At 42.2% G+C, this 17,333-nt stretch overlaps 2 protein-coding genes across 2 annotated transcripts in view; both read right to left on the minus strand.

The window, feature by feature from the left end:
• Nucleotides 1-10: 10 nt before the first annotated feature.
• Nucleotides 11-7,698, minus strand: mpzl3 (myelin protein zero-like 3). The gene is made up of 6 exons (XM_016497287.1): nucleotides 7,489-7,698; nucleotides 3,836-4,005; nucleotides 2,628-2,838; nucleotides 1,283-1,445; nucleotides 1,146-1,206; nucleotides 11-161 (listed from the first exon to the last, which is right to left on the minus strand). The coding sequence occupies exons 1-6, from the start codon at nucleotides 7,544-7,546 to the stop codon at nucleotides 87-89; spliced, it is 738 nt and encodes a 245-aa protein (XP_016352773.1). The 5' UTR covers nucleotides 7,547-7,698; the 3' UTR covers nucleotides 11-86.
• A 1,933-nt stretch (nucleotides 7,699-9,631) lies between these two features.
• LOC107696789 (myelin protein zero-like protein 2) overlaps nucleotides 9,632-17,333 on the minus strand; it is an 11,464-nt gene continuing 3,762 nt past the window's right edge. Inside the window, exons 3-4 of the mRNA XM_016497289.1 lie at nucleotides 11,092-11,302; nucleotides 9,632-10,490 (exon numbers count right to left, since the gene is read on the minus strand). Coding sequence (XP_016352775.1) covers nucleotides 10,324-10,490; nucleotides 11,092-11,302 — 378 coding nt within the window. The 3' untranslated portion in view covers nucleotides 9,632-10,323. The remainder of the gene's footprint in view (nucleotides 10,491-11,091; nucleotides 11,303-17,333) is intronic.

Genomic DNA, 17,333 nt, shown 5'->3' on the forward strand with positions numbered 1-17,333 from the left:
AAAACACACACACACACACACACACACACACACACACACACACACTCTCACACACACACACACACACACACTCAGGAGTTGTTCGTCTAACACTGTGACTCGGTGAAGGTGTGCTCATGCAGTTTTTTATGCATCATGTAGCCGTCCTCATATTCAAAATCCTGAAATAAACACCACAGTCAGTTTATTTCTATAGTGCTTTATACACATAATTTAAAAGCAGCTTCACTAAAATAAAGAGGAAAATAACATTGTTAATGTTGCAAAATTCATAACTTATGAAACTAACGGAGTTTCATCTGTAAAGCAGCTCTACAGAAGACAACAGTGCATAACAGTCAGTTCCAGAAGTGAAAACTCCATTCTTTTTCTCTATGGGGAAGCTGATTTTGAACAATAACAATAATCTTTACAGATAGACCTGTTGTGAGCGTCAATGAGGTTGTTCATCAATTCTGTACGCTTCTATTAAACCCATCTGTTTGCGTTAATTCAACTTACTTTAAAAATATTCCTGTTTAATAACAAAATTCATGGTGAAAAACTACATTTCCCATGATGCTGCACTGAAAATTCCACCAATCAGAGAGTCGCAGCAAACAAAGAGATATTTAGCTCCACCCACTCCCACAAATTAATTAAGCCTCTCTATGCTCTCAGATTCCTTAAATATTTGAGTATATATATGCATACTTGGCATTTTACTTAAAAATAATAACTTTAGTTCTCCGTTATTTTTAATCAATTTCTGTCATTCATTGGGTTGTAGTTCTTTCCTTCACTAAAGCTGTTAAGTTCACAATCGAGTATCTTCGTCTTTATATTGATTTTCATTTACTTTTTGCTTCAAATCAAAGTTTGTAACATTGCGATTCTCCTCATGTCTGGTTGGTTTGGTTCATGGCTTATAATCCTTTAAGGAAGACTTTTAAAAAAAATCCCTATGAGATAAATAAATGAGAAAAATACTTCCAGAACCAGTGCTGCATGTCATAATTCAACTCAATTCAGTTCAGCGTTGATTCAAATCAGTTCAGTAACAGTAAGAGTGTTGCTAAGCTAATCAGTTATGAACACGTCCAATTCTGTTTAAAGTCTAAATAAACTCTCCCAACACACATAAACCAACACAGACGGAGGATTACCTTAAAGTAGCAGCAGCACAGGGAGCATTTCTGCTGCGTCTGGCCGTAGAAATACTCATCACTGTGAACAGACACACAGTCATCACTCACATCTAACATCACTCTGAACCGCTGGATTCCTGCACATCACTTCTTACCCAGTGACCTCCTCGATGGGCGAGTGATGGGCCGCGGGACTCTTCTCTTTCACGGACCAGCACGGACACAGGATTCGACCCAGCAGCACCAGCGTGATGATTCCTGACGGCACCAGAACAAACACCAGCAGCACGCCGACATCCGTGAACATCACCGACAGCCCTAACAGACACACAGACTGCGTCAGAACTGAACCAGTAAAACTATGATCATACTGCGTCTGGGTGAATCTCACGAGGAAACGTCCGGGTCGGATTTCACCCCATTAAAAACAAAACCACAAAAAATACTACTTTTTATTTTGGAAGCACTGTGTCATTATATTCATGACACCCTTTATTTATATAGCACTTTACACAATATTAATTGTTAAAGATATACAGTTCAGACAAAAATGAAAATGTGCTCACCCCTGGCCTTCCGAGATCAGGATGAGTTTGTTTCTTCATGGGAAAAGATTTGGTGAAATTTAGCATTACATCATTTTTGATGCCTAAAGCCGTTTGTAAAATAACGTCCATAATAACTCTTCCTGCAGTGAAAAAGCCCATCTCCTGTTGTCTCTCGCATCAAAATCCAGCCACATATATGTTTAGATGAGCTCTAAACAAATGAGATGAGTCCAAACCAGATGAGTCCTCTGCACAATCTGACTCTGCTGCAGTCTAGAATTAAACTGCTGGTCTCGCCAGAGAATGACACAGTTTCCCTGTTTAATACTGTAAAGCTGCTTTGACACAATTTGCATTGTAAAAAGCCCTGTATAAATAATGGTGACTTGACTTGACTTGACTTTAGAGCTGTTTTGGCTTGTAAACGGTGCTTGATCTGTGCAGATTTCTCTCCTGATTCAGACCAGACCAGTTTTTCACTGGAGGAAGCATTATTATGAATTATGGACTCAGATTTTAGTCAAAAAATGCTGGATTGTTTCAGCTTTTGCTTCTCCAGATCTCTTAACTGATGGACTGGAGTGCTGTGGATTACTTGTGGATTATTGTGATGTTTTTATCAGCTGTTTGGACTCTCATTCTGACGGCACCCATTCACTGCAGAGCATCCATTGCTGAGACACTGATGCAATGCTGCATTTCTACAAACCTGATGAAGACACAAACTCATCCTGATCTTTGATGACCTGAGGGTGAGTGCATTTTCATTTTTGGCTGAACGATTCCTTTGAATAATTTTACTGTTTATTCATGTGAAGCTGCTTTAGTTTAGTTTAGTTCAATTTAGTTCAAATGTGCTTAATTCTCAAGAAAACAGCCACAATGCTAAATGCCTACACAGATTCGGGGGTGAAACGAGACCTCCTCTGAGCTCATATCATGCGTGTCTCACTCTGTGGTGTGACGGTGAGGACGGTCTGGGCCGGGTGTCCGTGGACATCGGGAGGGTTGCGTACGGCGCAGGTGTACGTGCCGTTATCAGTGAGCGAGGCGTTTAGAAGCTGGATCGATGCTTCTCCCCGCGACGGGCTGCCGACCCACTTCACACGACCTTTAAAATAATCCTCCTCCGGCAGGTACGCTTGAGACGAGAAGTGAAAAAACTGCAGAGAAACAGATCAAGGCTCAAAACCAACACTTTTTTCATATTCTGCAGTGCTGATGAGAGACAGACGATTCGCTGTGAAGCCTGATCAGAACCAGCAAATCACTGCCAGACTCTCTAAACACCTCCATTAAATACTAGAATAAACACCTCAATTAAATACTAGAATACATATGTGACCCTGGAGCACAAAAGCAGTCTTAAGTCGCTGGGGTATATTTGTAGCAATAGCCAACAATACATTGTATGAGTCAAAATTATACATTTTTCTTTTATGCCAAAAATCATTAGGATATTAAGTAAAGATCATGTTCCATGAAGATATTTTGTAAATTTCCTACCGTAAATATATCAAAACTTCATTTTTGATTAGTAATATGCATTGCGAGGGACTTCGTTTAGATAACATTAAGGACGATATTCTCAATATTTTGATTTTTTTTAGTGCTGTCGAACGATTAATCACGATTAATCGCAACCAAAAAAAGTTTGTTTTTGTTTACATAGTATATGTGTGTGTGTACTGTGTATATTTATTATGCATATATAAATACACACACATACAGTATATATTTTGAAAATATTTCCATGTATTTGCATTTATATATTTATGTTCATATAATTTATATTATATATAAATATATTTAATATATGAACATAACATATTTTTCTTAAATATATGCATGCGTGTGTGTGTATTTATATATACATAATAAACATACATATACACACACACATATATATTATGTAAACAAAAACTTTTAATTTGGCACTCATTTTTTTGCACCCTCAGATTCCAGATTTTCAAATAGCTGTATCTCGGCCAAATATTGTCCGATCCTAACAAACCATACATCAATGGAAATATTATTTATTCAGCTTCAGATGATGTATACATCTCAATTTCAGAAAATTGACCCTTATGACTGGTTTTGGGTGCTCAATCTGACCAGTGATTCCTGCACGATGAACGGAAAGGCTGAAGATATACTCACTGTTTTGGCAGGACCGCCGCTGTGGGGTCTGAAGGTCCAGTCGATGGACATGAGGCTGGTGATTCTGCTGGAGGAGGTGAAGGAGCAGGTCAGGGTGACAGTGCCTCCTCTGACCACGCTGACCTCTGCTGGAGCCGCTACTGAGATACAACACACGCTCCTCCACAGCACTGACACACAGAGACATCAGTAAGCATGGTGTTCAGTGTTCACTCAACCTCCACACACTTGGTTTAGTTTTTACTTTACTGCTTTATTAATCCCACAAGGGGCAATTACAGTGAGGCATGGGCAGCACATCACAGATTTCCCTAATGGACATAACAGCACATAACAAAAAACTGAATCCCACATACACACACACACACAAATTCACATAGTTGCAAGTTACAGACTGCAACAATACAAATACAGTGAGTACAAATCCAGATCACAATACAGTGAGTCGGTGTTCACACACTCGATGTTCGCTAGGGATGGGCGATATGGGCTTAAAAATATATCACTATAATTTCTGGTATTTATTGCGATAACGACATCAATGACGATAAATCAGGGAATCCTGTTTCTTTAGAGAAAAGTATTATCTTTCCTATTTTAACCCAAAATAGGGTGTTGTGAGCATTACTGAGCACACACGTAATGTAATGACAGTTTAATTCATACTGGAAGCCAGGGGGCGCTCTTGCACAGAAACTCCACATATGCATCGCAGAAGTAATAGCACTGACCACGCTCCAGGAAATCCAGTTATCGCTGTAGCTGAATAAAACGCAGATAGAGACATTTTAATTGAGGAAACTTGAAAATAAACATACAGTCGTGGTCAGAATTATTGGCACCTTTGGTAAATATGATCAAAGAAGGCTGTGAAAATAAATCTGCATTGTTAATCATTTTGATCTTTTATTAAACAAATTAACATAAATCTAACCTTTCATTGGAGAATAAGAATTTAAAATGGGGGGAAATATCATTATGACATAAATGTTTTTCTCTAATACATGTTGGACACAATTATTGGTACCCCTAGAAATTCTTATGAGTAAAATATCTCTGAAGTATATTCCCATTCATATTCACAATTTTGAGCACTCCAGGGTGATTATGAACATGAAATTATCCAGCCGTGGCTTCCTGTTTCACAGGAATATAAATAGGAGGAAAAACAAAGGCCAAATTCCCTTCATCATCATCACAATGAGAAAAACCAAAGAATATATTTCTGATGTGCAGCAAAAGATAATTGAGCTTCACAAATTAGTGAAATGGCTTTAAGAAAGAGCTAGAGCAGTGAAAATCCCCATTTCCACCATCAGAGCAATAATGAAGAATTTCCAATCAACAGAAAATGTTACGAATCTGCCTGGAAGAGGACGTGTGTCTATATCGTCCTAATGCACGCTGAGGAGGAGAGTTTGAGTGGCTAAAGACTCTCCAAGGACCACAGCTGGAGAACCGCAGAGATTAGTTGAGTCTCGGGTCAGAAAACCTTTAAAAAAACGATCAAACAGCACCTACACCACATGTTGTTTGGGAGGGCTTCAAGAAAAAAATCAAGAAAAGAAAATGCTCTCATCCAAAAACAATCCCCAGCATATTCAGTTATCAGACACGACTGGAACTTCAATGGGATTGGCTTCTATGCTCAGATGTAACTAAAAAATTAGCTTTTTAGCAACAGACACTCAAGATGGGTTTGGTGCACACAGGGATAAAAAGTACCCAATGTGTGTACAATGAAATATACTGCTGTATTTTTAATGTTGCGGGCCTATATTTTTTGCTTGAGGTCCTGGACATCTTGTTTAGATACATTATATTTCTGCTGGACATCTTGTTTAGACACACGGCATCATGCATTCTATCAAATACCAACAGATAAAAAATCAGTAAGTGACTGACTCTGTTAGAAATCTTATAATAAGCCATGTTTGGATCTTCCAACCGGACAATAATCCAAAAACAAACCTTAAAAACAACACAAAAATGGGTCGCTGGGCACAAAACCAAGCTTCTGCTCTGGCTGTCCCAGTCCTCTGAGCTGAAGCCTATAGAAGATGAGTGGTGAACTGAAGAGGAGGAGCTGGGGATCTGAAGGGTCTGGAGAGATTCTGGATGAAGGAAAGGTCTCTGATCTCTTGTCAGGTGCTCTCTAACCTCATCACGCATTATAGGAGAAAACTCAGAGCTGTTATTATGCCAAATGGAGGTTAAAAAAGCATTGAATAAAAGGGTGCCGTTAATTGTGTCCACTGTGTATTAGAGAAAAACATTTATGTCATAATGATATTTCCCCCCATTTTAAATTCTTATTCTCCAATGAAAGGTTAGATTTATGTGAATTTTTTTAATAAAAGATCAAAATGATTAACAATGCAGATTTATTTACACAGCCTTCTTTGCTCATATTTACCAAGGGTGCCAATAATTCTGACCACGACTGTACGATTGTGACAATATATGGTTTATCTGTGTTCTTCAAGTGATCCTGGGTATTTTTATAAGGATAAAGGGTTACACTTTATTTTGATAGTCCACTTCAGACATTCTACTAACTATAAGTAACTTTGCAACTACATGTGTACTAACTCTCAGAGGTACTTGTGCTGCTGTACATAGAGTTGTTGCATCACTCACTCTCAGTGTGGTTCACTAGTGTACACTGTTATGCTGCAGCGGATGAAGCAGATATCTGTCATATCTGATGTTCAGTTACTCAGAACAATAAAAATCATAAACTGCAAATTAAACTCTGATATCATATCAAACACTAGAGCTGAGTGAACACAGTTAAATCACAGTTCACTGCATAAACACATCTACTACGTTAAGACAGTGTCTTTATAACTACTCTGGCCAACTAGCAGCTAGCCAAGGAATAATCAGTCATACTTTTTAGATTCAAATTAGACCAATCTACCTTTTTATGCAAAAGACAAACAAACAAAAAAAAAAGTTACGGCCAGAAAAAAAATGCATCACTAACTTCTAAGACTAAGTGGTGTATGCATCTGGCAGGACATTATGAGCATAACCTGTGTCCAGAAACACTGATGCCTGAAGATCCAGTAAATTAAACCGCATCAGTTTGTGTAAGAGCTCCAGATCATCACGATGACGTCACTTCTGGGACGAGCCGTGATGTCACCGCGTGACGTCACACGCCCGCTCACGTCATCTAAACGCTAATTCATGAGTGTAAAGAGTGTTTTGGTTCACACATGACCTTCAGTATCATGCCATTCAGTGTAAAACCCTAGTGATGTTCAAATATCACACATGACAGATATAACCAGTGAATGAAGTGTGATTATAAAAAGATATTATAAAAACATAACCATATAATGACAGCAGTGGCATTTTAACTGTTGAAAAATACCATCATAGGAACTGAATGCTAGGTTTCTCCGGAATAACTGATCTGTAACTGATCTATAGCTCGGTGTTATGGATATTTACACACGGCAGATGATTGACAGCTCTCTAGCTCGTGTGTCTTTCACCCAAACAGACTCAACGCATCTCTAATGACACCGAGTTACCCATTTATAGTCTTTAAGAAGCGACAAACCCTCTCAAACCCGGTTATTAAAGTTCTTCAAACTTTATTCCGCTTCAAAGCCGAGCGAATAAAAACACCCAGAACTCACCGAAAACGACGAAAACACCCGATAAAACTCCTTTAGACAAGCTTCTGTTCACATCCATGACAGATCACAGGACATATATGATCACATGCGAGTGATTATGAGTGAATATGAGCAGGTATTTGAGCAGATTAGTCGCGTTTATGTGGCTGGTTTGTTTTTGTCCTCCATGTTTGATACCTGCCCAACAGGTGAGACCGGAAGTTACACCACTGACTCTAAAGCACTGTTACTGCCCCAAACCCTGTTACCTGTTACCTCTTAACCTCACTAAACACTTTAAACCCAGTGCACAAGTAATTTTATAGCTTATATATGATCAATACATCAGTTATGATGTGAGTGGTATAAACTCTTTCTGTGTGTCTGAAAGGCTGTATGTCAGAGTATATTGACAGTCGATTCTATTTTCATTAATTCAACTGAATGGCAGCTGTTTGATGATGATAGTTATTATCATGAGTCTATGATAACTCAAAATATCTCAGAAATTAATCCTGAAAGCATCACATGTGCTCATGAGTTTCCATGATTTTGGTTATTCTGAGACGAGGGTTGGTTTAGACTGTTTCCTGCTAAGGAGAAATGAGCTTAATGAAAAGGACTGAAATAAGATTAATTTCTGTTACAGTTAATGACTAGAAACCGAGAGTCGGTCACGTGACAGCAGCGGCGCTCTGAACACTAGAGGGCGCCTGAGCGCTTCAGAGAGAAAACAACTAAACCTTCACTGTGTGTGTGTGTGTGTGTGTGCGTGTGTGTGCGTGAGTGCGTGTGTGTGCGTGTTCTTGTTTTTCTATTCTGGTGAGGACTTCGACCTGAATAAAATGAGGTCCCCACGGGCAAAGCCCCACAGGCACCTCCCAAACAGTGTTTGGACACGCCCCATGTGTTTTTTTCAAAGTCCTCTTAAGGACGGATTTCAAGACAAAAATGTGTGTGACTGTGTAACTATGCGCTCCTGGTGGTCACACAGAATACTGCAGTCCCCACGAGTAACATTGTTCTGGAAAAGTGCGTCACTTTCTTCGCACTCTCTAGCGCCAACTATTGGTCAATAATAAAACGAAAATTTAATTATATATGTATTCAATATATTACTATTTACTTATAATTATATATTACTTTATAAAATAAACAGAAATAAGTAAATTTACTGTTGATGCACCTGGATGAAAATTCTGGATACACTGAGCCACAAACAGAAAATTAATTAATTCTAAAGCAAATTCTTTGTTATATTACATCATAAGGCATCAAATAATTAGAATATAATAGATCTGATAACAATGATGCCCTTTATGTAATTTATTGTGTATCTATCTATGTTCAAATAATCATTATTGATGACAATAGGAAAGAAATCAAAAAGAGGTTGGCCAGCTCCAGGTCTTTCAGTCTCACTTATGCATGGACTGTTGTTTGGGAGGGCAATCTACATCCATTCATTCTTCATTTAGGTTAAAAATAATTTAATGTGATTTTGTTAATGGTAATATATTATTATTATTATGAACATTATTATTACTATTCTAATATATTATTATTATTATTTATAATATTATTAAATCATGATCAGTAAATGATAATACAGTTTATTTCTCCTTTGGGATACCCTTGTGGCTGAGCCTTTCGGCATACATTAAACAGAATTCACAGAGTTTACGGTCAACAGATCACTAATAAACTTGAAAAACAATATATATGTTAAAAAATCATCAGGCCCTGATAATATACAATCTCTGTACCTGAAATGGGCAGCTGCACGCACACACACACAGTTCAGAAACACGCATCAGACTGAGACAGATTTTCGAGAAATTAAACATGGTACATGTTTTAAATGTTGTTTATTTGAACGTTTACATCTGTCGCACCCTGTAAATATAGTACTGTTTAACAGAAATGCAAATAACACGAAATGATACAATAAAACCTTGTGTGATCTTTAAACGTGTTACATTTCATCCTCCTTTACAGAACATTGTTTTTTTTTTTTTTATTAAAGAGTCGGCAGTCATTCATTTAAAAATAACATTTTAGCTTCATGTTTACTTTTTCATTAATGCATGAAAGTTTTTAATGTCCAGTGCTAAACTATAACATCACACAAAATTCAATAAAAATCTCCTCAACATTATTTGAAAATTGTGTGTAATAAAAATAAATTTCAATAAAGAATCACTCTTGAAAGTAATGAGTATTAATAAAATGCATTACAGTAAACAGAAAAACAGCTCAATAATCATGAAAATATATTGATATTTAATGCAATATACATATAGTTTCTTTTGGATGAAATATAATGTGACCATGTTTTCATGAGATTCACCCATTGATCATCCAATGACAAACCTATCAGTCGATTTTGGTACTGAGGTATGGAGGTAATATTACTGTTAATCATCAAACAGTTATTGGCCGATGGACAATATTATCAGATGAATGGTTCTGGTTGATATAGACACACGAGGACATCAAACCACAGCCACTGCAGTGCCTTCATTCAGTCATACCTGCACTTCATCATCATCATCATCATCATCATCTGCAATAGCAGTGTAAAAAGAGGTGAAGAGAGCTACAGGACAGCGAATAGAGAGAGATATAACCATAGCAACCAAGGTCTGCTGGTTACCGGGTAGAGCCTGAAGCTTGATGAACAGCAGGACTAATGAGATGAAGGCATATCAACTCCAGAAAACTCTCAAAGTCACATCAACCTGTTTGATTAGTAGCTGCTGGTGCGATTGCTGACAGTCTTGCTGGATTTGCTGGAGTGTGTGAGTGTGTGAGTGTGTGTGAGTGTGTGTGTGTGAGAGTGTTGTGTGTGTGTTCTCAGCAGCTGATCAGGTTGTGCTCGTGTCGGAAGACGGTGTGGTTTGGTTCTGGGTTCCTCCATCTGTGACAGCGGCGCAGCAACGCCGCGATCATCACCAGCAGCAGAATCAGCAGAATGGTGCCTCCGATGGCCACACAGAGAATCAGGATCTCAGAGAGCGAGGCTGGAATCACAAGATCATGTGAGCGACACGCGTGTGCAGCGACAGACTCTCAGACCGAACCATCGTCAGCTTTCGAAAATTTTGAACCAACTGCTTCGCAAAACGATTCGCTGTTTCGAAGCCACACTCTGGTCACAAACGTGTAAATGCAATAAAAACATGCTAAACAGTCTAAGATGCATAAAAACAGCTTGCACAAACCAATTTATATGATAATTCTACTGAAAAACAAGACAGAAATACAGAGAAAGATATTTATGTTTTGCAGTGTACGCAACATTTAATGCCATGACTTTAGACTCTGCTCTGATCTAAGGCCCTAATTTGTGGAAATGTGACTTTTTAATAGAAACATTTTATTATACATTTATTATACAAATGTGTAATTAAAATGTCCGCATGTCTATCAAATTTATCCGAAATCAACTAAAATCCATATAGACACTGGTTCACGGGTTCACAGAGATCAGCAGCAAACCACTGAAACATCGAACCGTTCCAAATCAGTTATAATGTAACGCGTCGTTTACTGAAACCATGTGACTCTGGCCGTTTGATCTGCGCTCTGAATCAGTGATTCTGAAGCTTCACTAACGCTCACCTGTGCTGACGACCTGCAGACACACCACACCCACGTTCCCGTGAACATCCGGCGGGTTCTTCACCTGACAGCTGAACGTCCCGTTAAATGAGAACGGCACTCTTCGCAGAACCACAGACGCATCACGGCCGCTGATGTCTCCAGCCCACTCCACCTTCTTCCTAAAGCGGCCCTCCAGAGGAGCAAACGGCCTCTCGTGATAATAAAACACCTGAGCAGACAGAGACGGTCAGAACGAGCCATGTTTTACAATTCTGTAAAAAAGTATAGTAATTGCAACTGAGTAAGGTGAATATATTGTATAGGCCTACTGTATGTACTGCAAGAATAGTATTGTGCTGAATATTGAACAGTACTGAATGTTTGTATATATTCAGCACTTGGTTACTGCAAAAATAATGCAGTCCAACTGCAAAGGCCAAAAAGGTAAAATACTGTAAAACTCTAAATGAAAAGCATGTTACAGTTCACTCAAATACTGTAAGTTGTGCAATTGTAAAATCAGGGTCAATGAGAGACTCATTCTGTCTCAGCATCATGTCTTTGTGCTCGGGTCCGGCCTGACAAGTCCACATCACAAGTAATGTAGTCTTTTTTGCTAGACAAAGAGAAAAAACCCTGTGGTCTGACAGATCCAGCCTTGATAACACTCTCTAAACCTTACTCTTTCTCTCCTCATCCTCCACTTCTTACATGTACTCTTCCTCCTCTCCTTCTCAGATTGTGTCCATCTATTGTTCGTATCATCATTCAGTCACCTGTGACACTTGTGCACTCTGAACTGACTCATATGTTGTACAGTTGGTTTGATCACATCATTAGAAACAAGTGTGAACAATTTTGAATCATTGTGTGTAAACGATGACAACTGTGCTTTAGTTGTGTTTAACTTTTGCCGCTTGTGTTTAGCATTTTGCAGCACAAATGCATCACAGTGTGATCAGTGTTTAAGTGAAAGAGAATGTTTAGAGTTTTGCAAAAAGAGTGCATGAGATTTGCAAATAGAGCCTAACTGCCTGAACGTGTTTAAGGTTTAGCAGAAAGAGTGCTTTATTCGACAAATTGGTTTAAGCTAGTGAGAATTTGGTTCAGAGATTGGGGTTTAGTGTTTTAGCAATTCAGAAAAACTGTAACAAGATAAGAGGTGTGTATATATACACAGCAGACTTAACTTTGTTCCTTGACAGTTTTTCCAGCGTTTCACTTTGCTCTTTTTGCACAATGTCGCAAATCAAACTGTCTCCATCCAACGACGAGCCCGAATTCTCCTCGGATCCTACGCCGCAATCTGCCGGACCCAGGACCATCACTCCACTGCCAAACAAAGCCACGGAGCCACACGCTCACCAAGACGCCGAGGCCAATCCTCACCTCCACCAGAGAGACCTCCAATTGCTTCCCCGGCGTCCTCCTATTGTTCAGCGGGGTCAACAATTCCTCCTATTGAGAAGTGGACAGTGTTAAGCTTGAGGCAAGCGCTGATCAATTCCGAAGTGCAGTTCTCGCGAAGGATGAACAAAGCAGAACTTTACGATCTTTACGTTACCTTGCGATCAGCCAACCTCACGCCAAAATCCACTGCAGCCCCCAAGGCAGCCAACAAAGCGACTAAAGCCCGCAAGGCCCCGAACTCGCCTCGCTCAACACCTCCTTCATCTGCTCAAGATCCGGTCCTCCCACAGCGGCAGGCCTTCAGCAAGCCTGGGCCGCGCCTCAGAGCTCACCACTGCAGAGTTCACGGCAGCTCTCCCTGCCGCAGCGCCGTATGCAGCCGGGCCCACTGGCCCTCCATCAGCCTCTCAGTCTGGTCCTGCTACTGATAATCTCTTTTCTTTTCAGTGGCCTCCAGCTCCCGTAGCAAACACTAGCATGAGGCTGCCTCCGCTAGCGGCGCAAGCTACACAACCTCTTCAGGGTGTCACAAACACTCTGCCTCAGCTTGCTACACAGGCCCACACATCTCAGTCTTTTGCTCCATTTCCCTACTACAGTCTACCTCCTCAAACTTCAGAACCCGATCCAAGCATGAGGCTACCTCCGTCGACAATCGCGGCTCCTCCTCCTCTCCCTTACTCCTCTCTACTGCACTCAAAATCACAATATTCTCTATTCACAGCAACACCTCTGCCTGTCCCATCAAATGCTGTCGCCTCGGAGCCACCATCAGTGGCTCACAACATCCGAGCACAGATACTAACAGGTGTGGACATAGACCTCTCAAGTCTACTTTCTCTGATTCCTGCGCCCGAATCTAACCACCAAATGGACTGCGGAGACTTTTCAGTAACTCTAAAAAACCAAAACCCACTCTCATCACGCATATTGTCAATTTCTGAATTTACAATTGCGTTCAGCCGGTACACTGAATTAATCTGCTCTGCCTTTCCCCATAGGCGGTGCAAACTAAACGATTATTTGGCGCTAATAGCTGAGCTCGCATTGTCCTACAGAGGAGGGCATTTCTACACCTACCACAAGCTCTTCTCGGCAAAATGCGCAGTACGGGACTCCCAGTGGAACCAATGCCCGTACTGGGGCGCAATCAACCCCGACCTTCACAACAGAGTGTTTCTAGGCTGCAGAAACATCTCATGCGCGGTCTGCAGGTCAGTGGCTCATTCCACTATGCTATGTCCACAAATTAACCCCTCCATTCCTCCCTGCCCAGTCACATCCCCAGTTAAATCTACTAGCTACATGCCAAGACCCGCAACCAACGTAAATCTGGATTTTAGAAGGAATGCTCCTTCTACTGACAGCAGGCAGCCCTGCAATCAATTCAATGTCAGCAAATGCTCCAGAGAGCATTGCTGGTATATCCATATCTGATGTTTTTGTGGCGGTGCTCATGCCCGTCATGTATGTACTGTAAGGAAATCAGCTATTAAAAAATAAAAAACAACTACTTATCGTCTCCTGTGAATATTTCTCGCCTATCTATCGAACTATGTAACCACCCAGACACCGAATTCACTAATTATCTGCTGTCCGGCCTCAAACACGGTTTTAAAACCGGCGTAGAATGCCGGCTTTCTGAAAGCATTACCTGTAACAACCTCCAATCCACTCTCGCAGAGCCCGATGTCGTAGATAATCTGATTAAAAAAGAAGTAGATTCAGGTTTCATGATCGGCCCTTTCGACGCTCACTCCTTTCCAGTTTTCCGAATTAGCCCCATTGGAGTAGCCACCAGAAAAATTTTGGGTAAGAAACGCCTCATAATCAACTTGTCAGCTCCTCATAATTCCCCGTTCCCAAGCATAAACAGCTTGATTCCTCTTGACGAATTTTCTCTCAAATGCCACGATGTTGGTCATGTGATCGATATGTTAAAAATCGTGGGTCACGGTGCTTGGATGGCAAAAATCGACATCACCACAGCATTCAAAGTAATGCCCATCCATCCGGATTCATGGCTGGCACGGGAAATTCTATTTCGCTGTACGTTTAACTTTCGGTTGCAAAAGCAGCCCCAAGATTTTTGACATGCTATCAGAGGCTGTTTGTTGGATTTTGTCTTACTCGATGACTTTCTAATCATCTCGCCTCCCGAAGCTCTCCCAGCCGTGCATATCCTTAGAGTTCAAAAAGTTTTTTCCGAGCTTGGAATTCCTATCGCCCAGGAAAAAAACCATGGGTCCTGCCACTTCCATCGAGTTCCTGGGCATTAATTTAGACTCAAGGAAAAAATCGACAGAATAATCCTCGTATCATCCACCCTCTTGTCAGTCCTGTGTCTTGTGTTTTGCTCCCCACGTGTTCCATGACCCAGTTTTCCCTCATGTTTTATTATGTTTATTGATTCCAGGTGTTTCTCGTCAAATCCTGTGTATTTAAAGTGTTTCCAGTTCTAGTTTCTTTGTCCGGTATTGAATGTTTGTCAATCCTCTCCCTACGTGTGCGTTCCTGCCTGTTTGAAAGAATAAAGACCTTTGATGTTAATTCTCCTTCATCTCCTCGTCTCCTGCACAGTAGGCAAAGCGTGACAGAATATCGGACCAAAGCAAACAGTAAGCGATGCCCCTTCTCCTTCTTTCCCCTGCGATTATGGAGATCGCGGCTCGATTCATTGCCCTAACCCATAGTGATCTCCCCTTCGTCGAGTATGCCTGGGAGTTCTGCGGGCTCGCCGCAGCAACGGCTTTAGATGACGCCACCGTCAACTCTCTGTTCTGGCACGGGGCCAATTACCATCGCCCTGTGGACCTCCCAGACATCACGGGACTAAGCTGGAGGGAAGGGATCCTCCAGTGTCTGTCATTCCCAAGCCCGCCGGCCGCTCCGAAGTCTAGACCGCTGGCCGTTCCTCAGTCAAGCCTGCCGACCGCTCCTCAGTCAAGCCCCCCGGCCGTTCCTCAGTCAAGCCTGCCGGCCGCTCCATTGTCAAGCCCGTCGGCCGCTCGGAAATCTGTCCCCGAGATTGGCCCAGTGCGGGCTCCTGTCCCCGAGTTTAGCTCAGTGAGGTCTCCTGCCCACGAGTTTAGCCCAGAGAGAACTCTAGTCCCCGAGTTTAGCCCAGAGAGAGCTCCAATCCCAGAGTTTAACCCAGAGAGGGCTCCGAGTCTAGCCCAGAGAGGGCTCCAGTCCCTGAGTTTAGCCCAGAGAGAGCTCCAGTCCCCAAGTTTAGCCCAGAGAGTGCTCCAGTCCCCGAGTTTAGCCCACAGAGGGCTCCAGTCCCCGAGTTTAGCCCAGAGAGGGCTCCAGTTCCCACGTCCAGCCCATGGAGGGCTCCAGTCCCCATGTCTACCCAAGGAGGGCTCCAGTTCCCACGTCCAGCCCTAGGAGGGCTCCAGTCCCCAAATTAAGCCCAGGGAGGGCCACAGTACCCGAGTCAGGCCCACGGAGGGCCTTAGAGGTTGATATTTTCCCCAAGTATTTTTTTTGGGGGGTGGGGTTATAGGGCTCCGGCCGTAGAGGCCGGGCCGAGTGCCGAGGCCAAGGCCGAAGCCACGGAGGCCGCTCCGCCATGGCTCCCCGAGCTGTCTGATCCGCCATGGCCTCTTGAACTGTCTGCTCCGCCATGGCCTCCTGAACTGTCTGCTCTGCCATGGCCTCCTGAACTGTCTGCTCTGCCATGGGCTCCTAGTCTGCCTGCTCCGCCATGGCTTCATAGTCTGCCTGCTCCGCCATGGCTTCCTAGTCTGCCTGCTCCACCATGGCTTCATAGTCTGCCTGCTCCGCCATGGCTTCATAGTCTGCCTGCTCCGCCATGGCTTCATAGTCTGCCTGCTCCGCCATGGCTTCATAGTCTGCCTGCTCCGCCATGGCTTCCTAGTCTGCCTGCTCCACCAGGGCTTCCTAGTCTGCCTGCTCCACCATGGCACCCCGAACTGCCTGATCCGCCATGGGTCCCGGAATGGGTACCGCTCTGGGGGCCTGCCATCCCGTGTCTGTCCTGAGGGCTACAGATGCGGACCAATTCCCAACTCCAGTGCCTCATTATTCAGAACTAATATTTCCGTAGCCCACCCGTTAAAACCCCTTCTCGATGCATCGCTCAACACCATCCTCCAAGCAGTGGCTCCCAGAACCTTCCAGTCTTATGTGACAGCGTGGAGGTGTTTTAAAGCATTCCACCTTTCATATAACCTGCCGTTTCCCAATTTCTCTCTTCTCTCAATCTCCTCATTTGTCTCCTACCTCAACAGCGTTAAGGGCTTCCAAGTTGGGTCCATCAAAGGGTACCTGAGTGGCGTCCAATTTTTTCACAAATAGATTTTTGGCACTTCCTCCCCCGAAATTAACAATTCCCAAATCTCCCTCTTGATCAAAGGGATTCAACGATCCCAGCCCACCCGCCCCGACACCAGACAACCAATAACTCTAGACATTCTCACAAAATGTATTCATACCCTCCATTCAGGCTACGGGCCCATTAATACCGCCCGCACACTCAACGCTATGTTTATCCTGACCTTTTTTGGTTTTCTCAGATGTTCGGAACTCGCTATCACTTCTAAATTCAATTCAAAAGTCCACCACACCATCTCAGACTTATCCGTCCTCGACAGTGAAACAATCTCCATTTTGATTAAACAAAGCAAGACAGACCAAGCTAGGAAAGGCCATTTTAGCTATATTTCCAACCTCCCATCACCAATCCAACCATACCAAACTGTCCTCGCATACATCCAATTCAGAAACTCCCAGACAAAATCCCCTCTTGAACCTCTATTTCTAGACGACTCCAACAAACCTGTAACTCGCTTTTGGTTCCAAAAACACCTCAAATCAGGGTAACT

Source organism: Sinocyclocheilus anshuiensis, unplaced genomic scaffold, assembly GCF_001515605.1.
Source record: "Sinocyclocheilus anshuiensis isolate Anshui unplaced genomic scaffold, SAMN03320099.WGS_v1.1 scaffold1087, whole genome shotgun sequence".
NCBI classification, from domain to species: Eukaryota; Metazoa; Chordata; class Actinopteri; order Cypriniformes; family Cyprinidae; genus Sinocyclocheilus; species Sinocyclocheilus anshuiensis.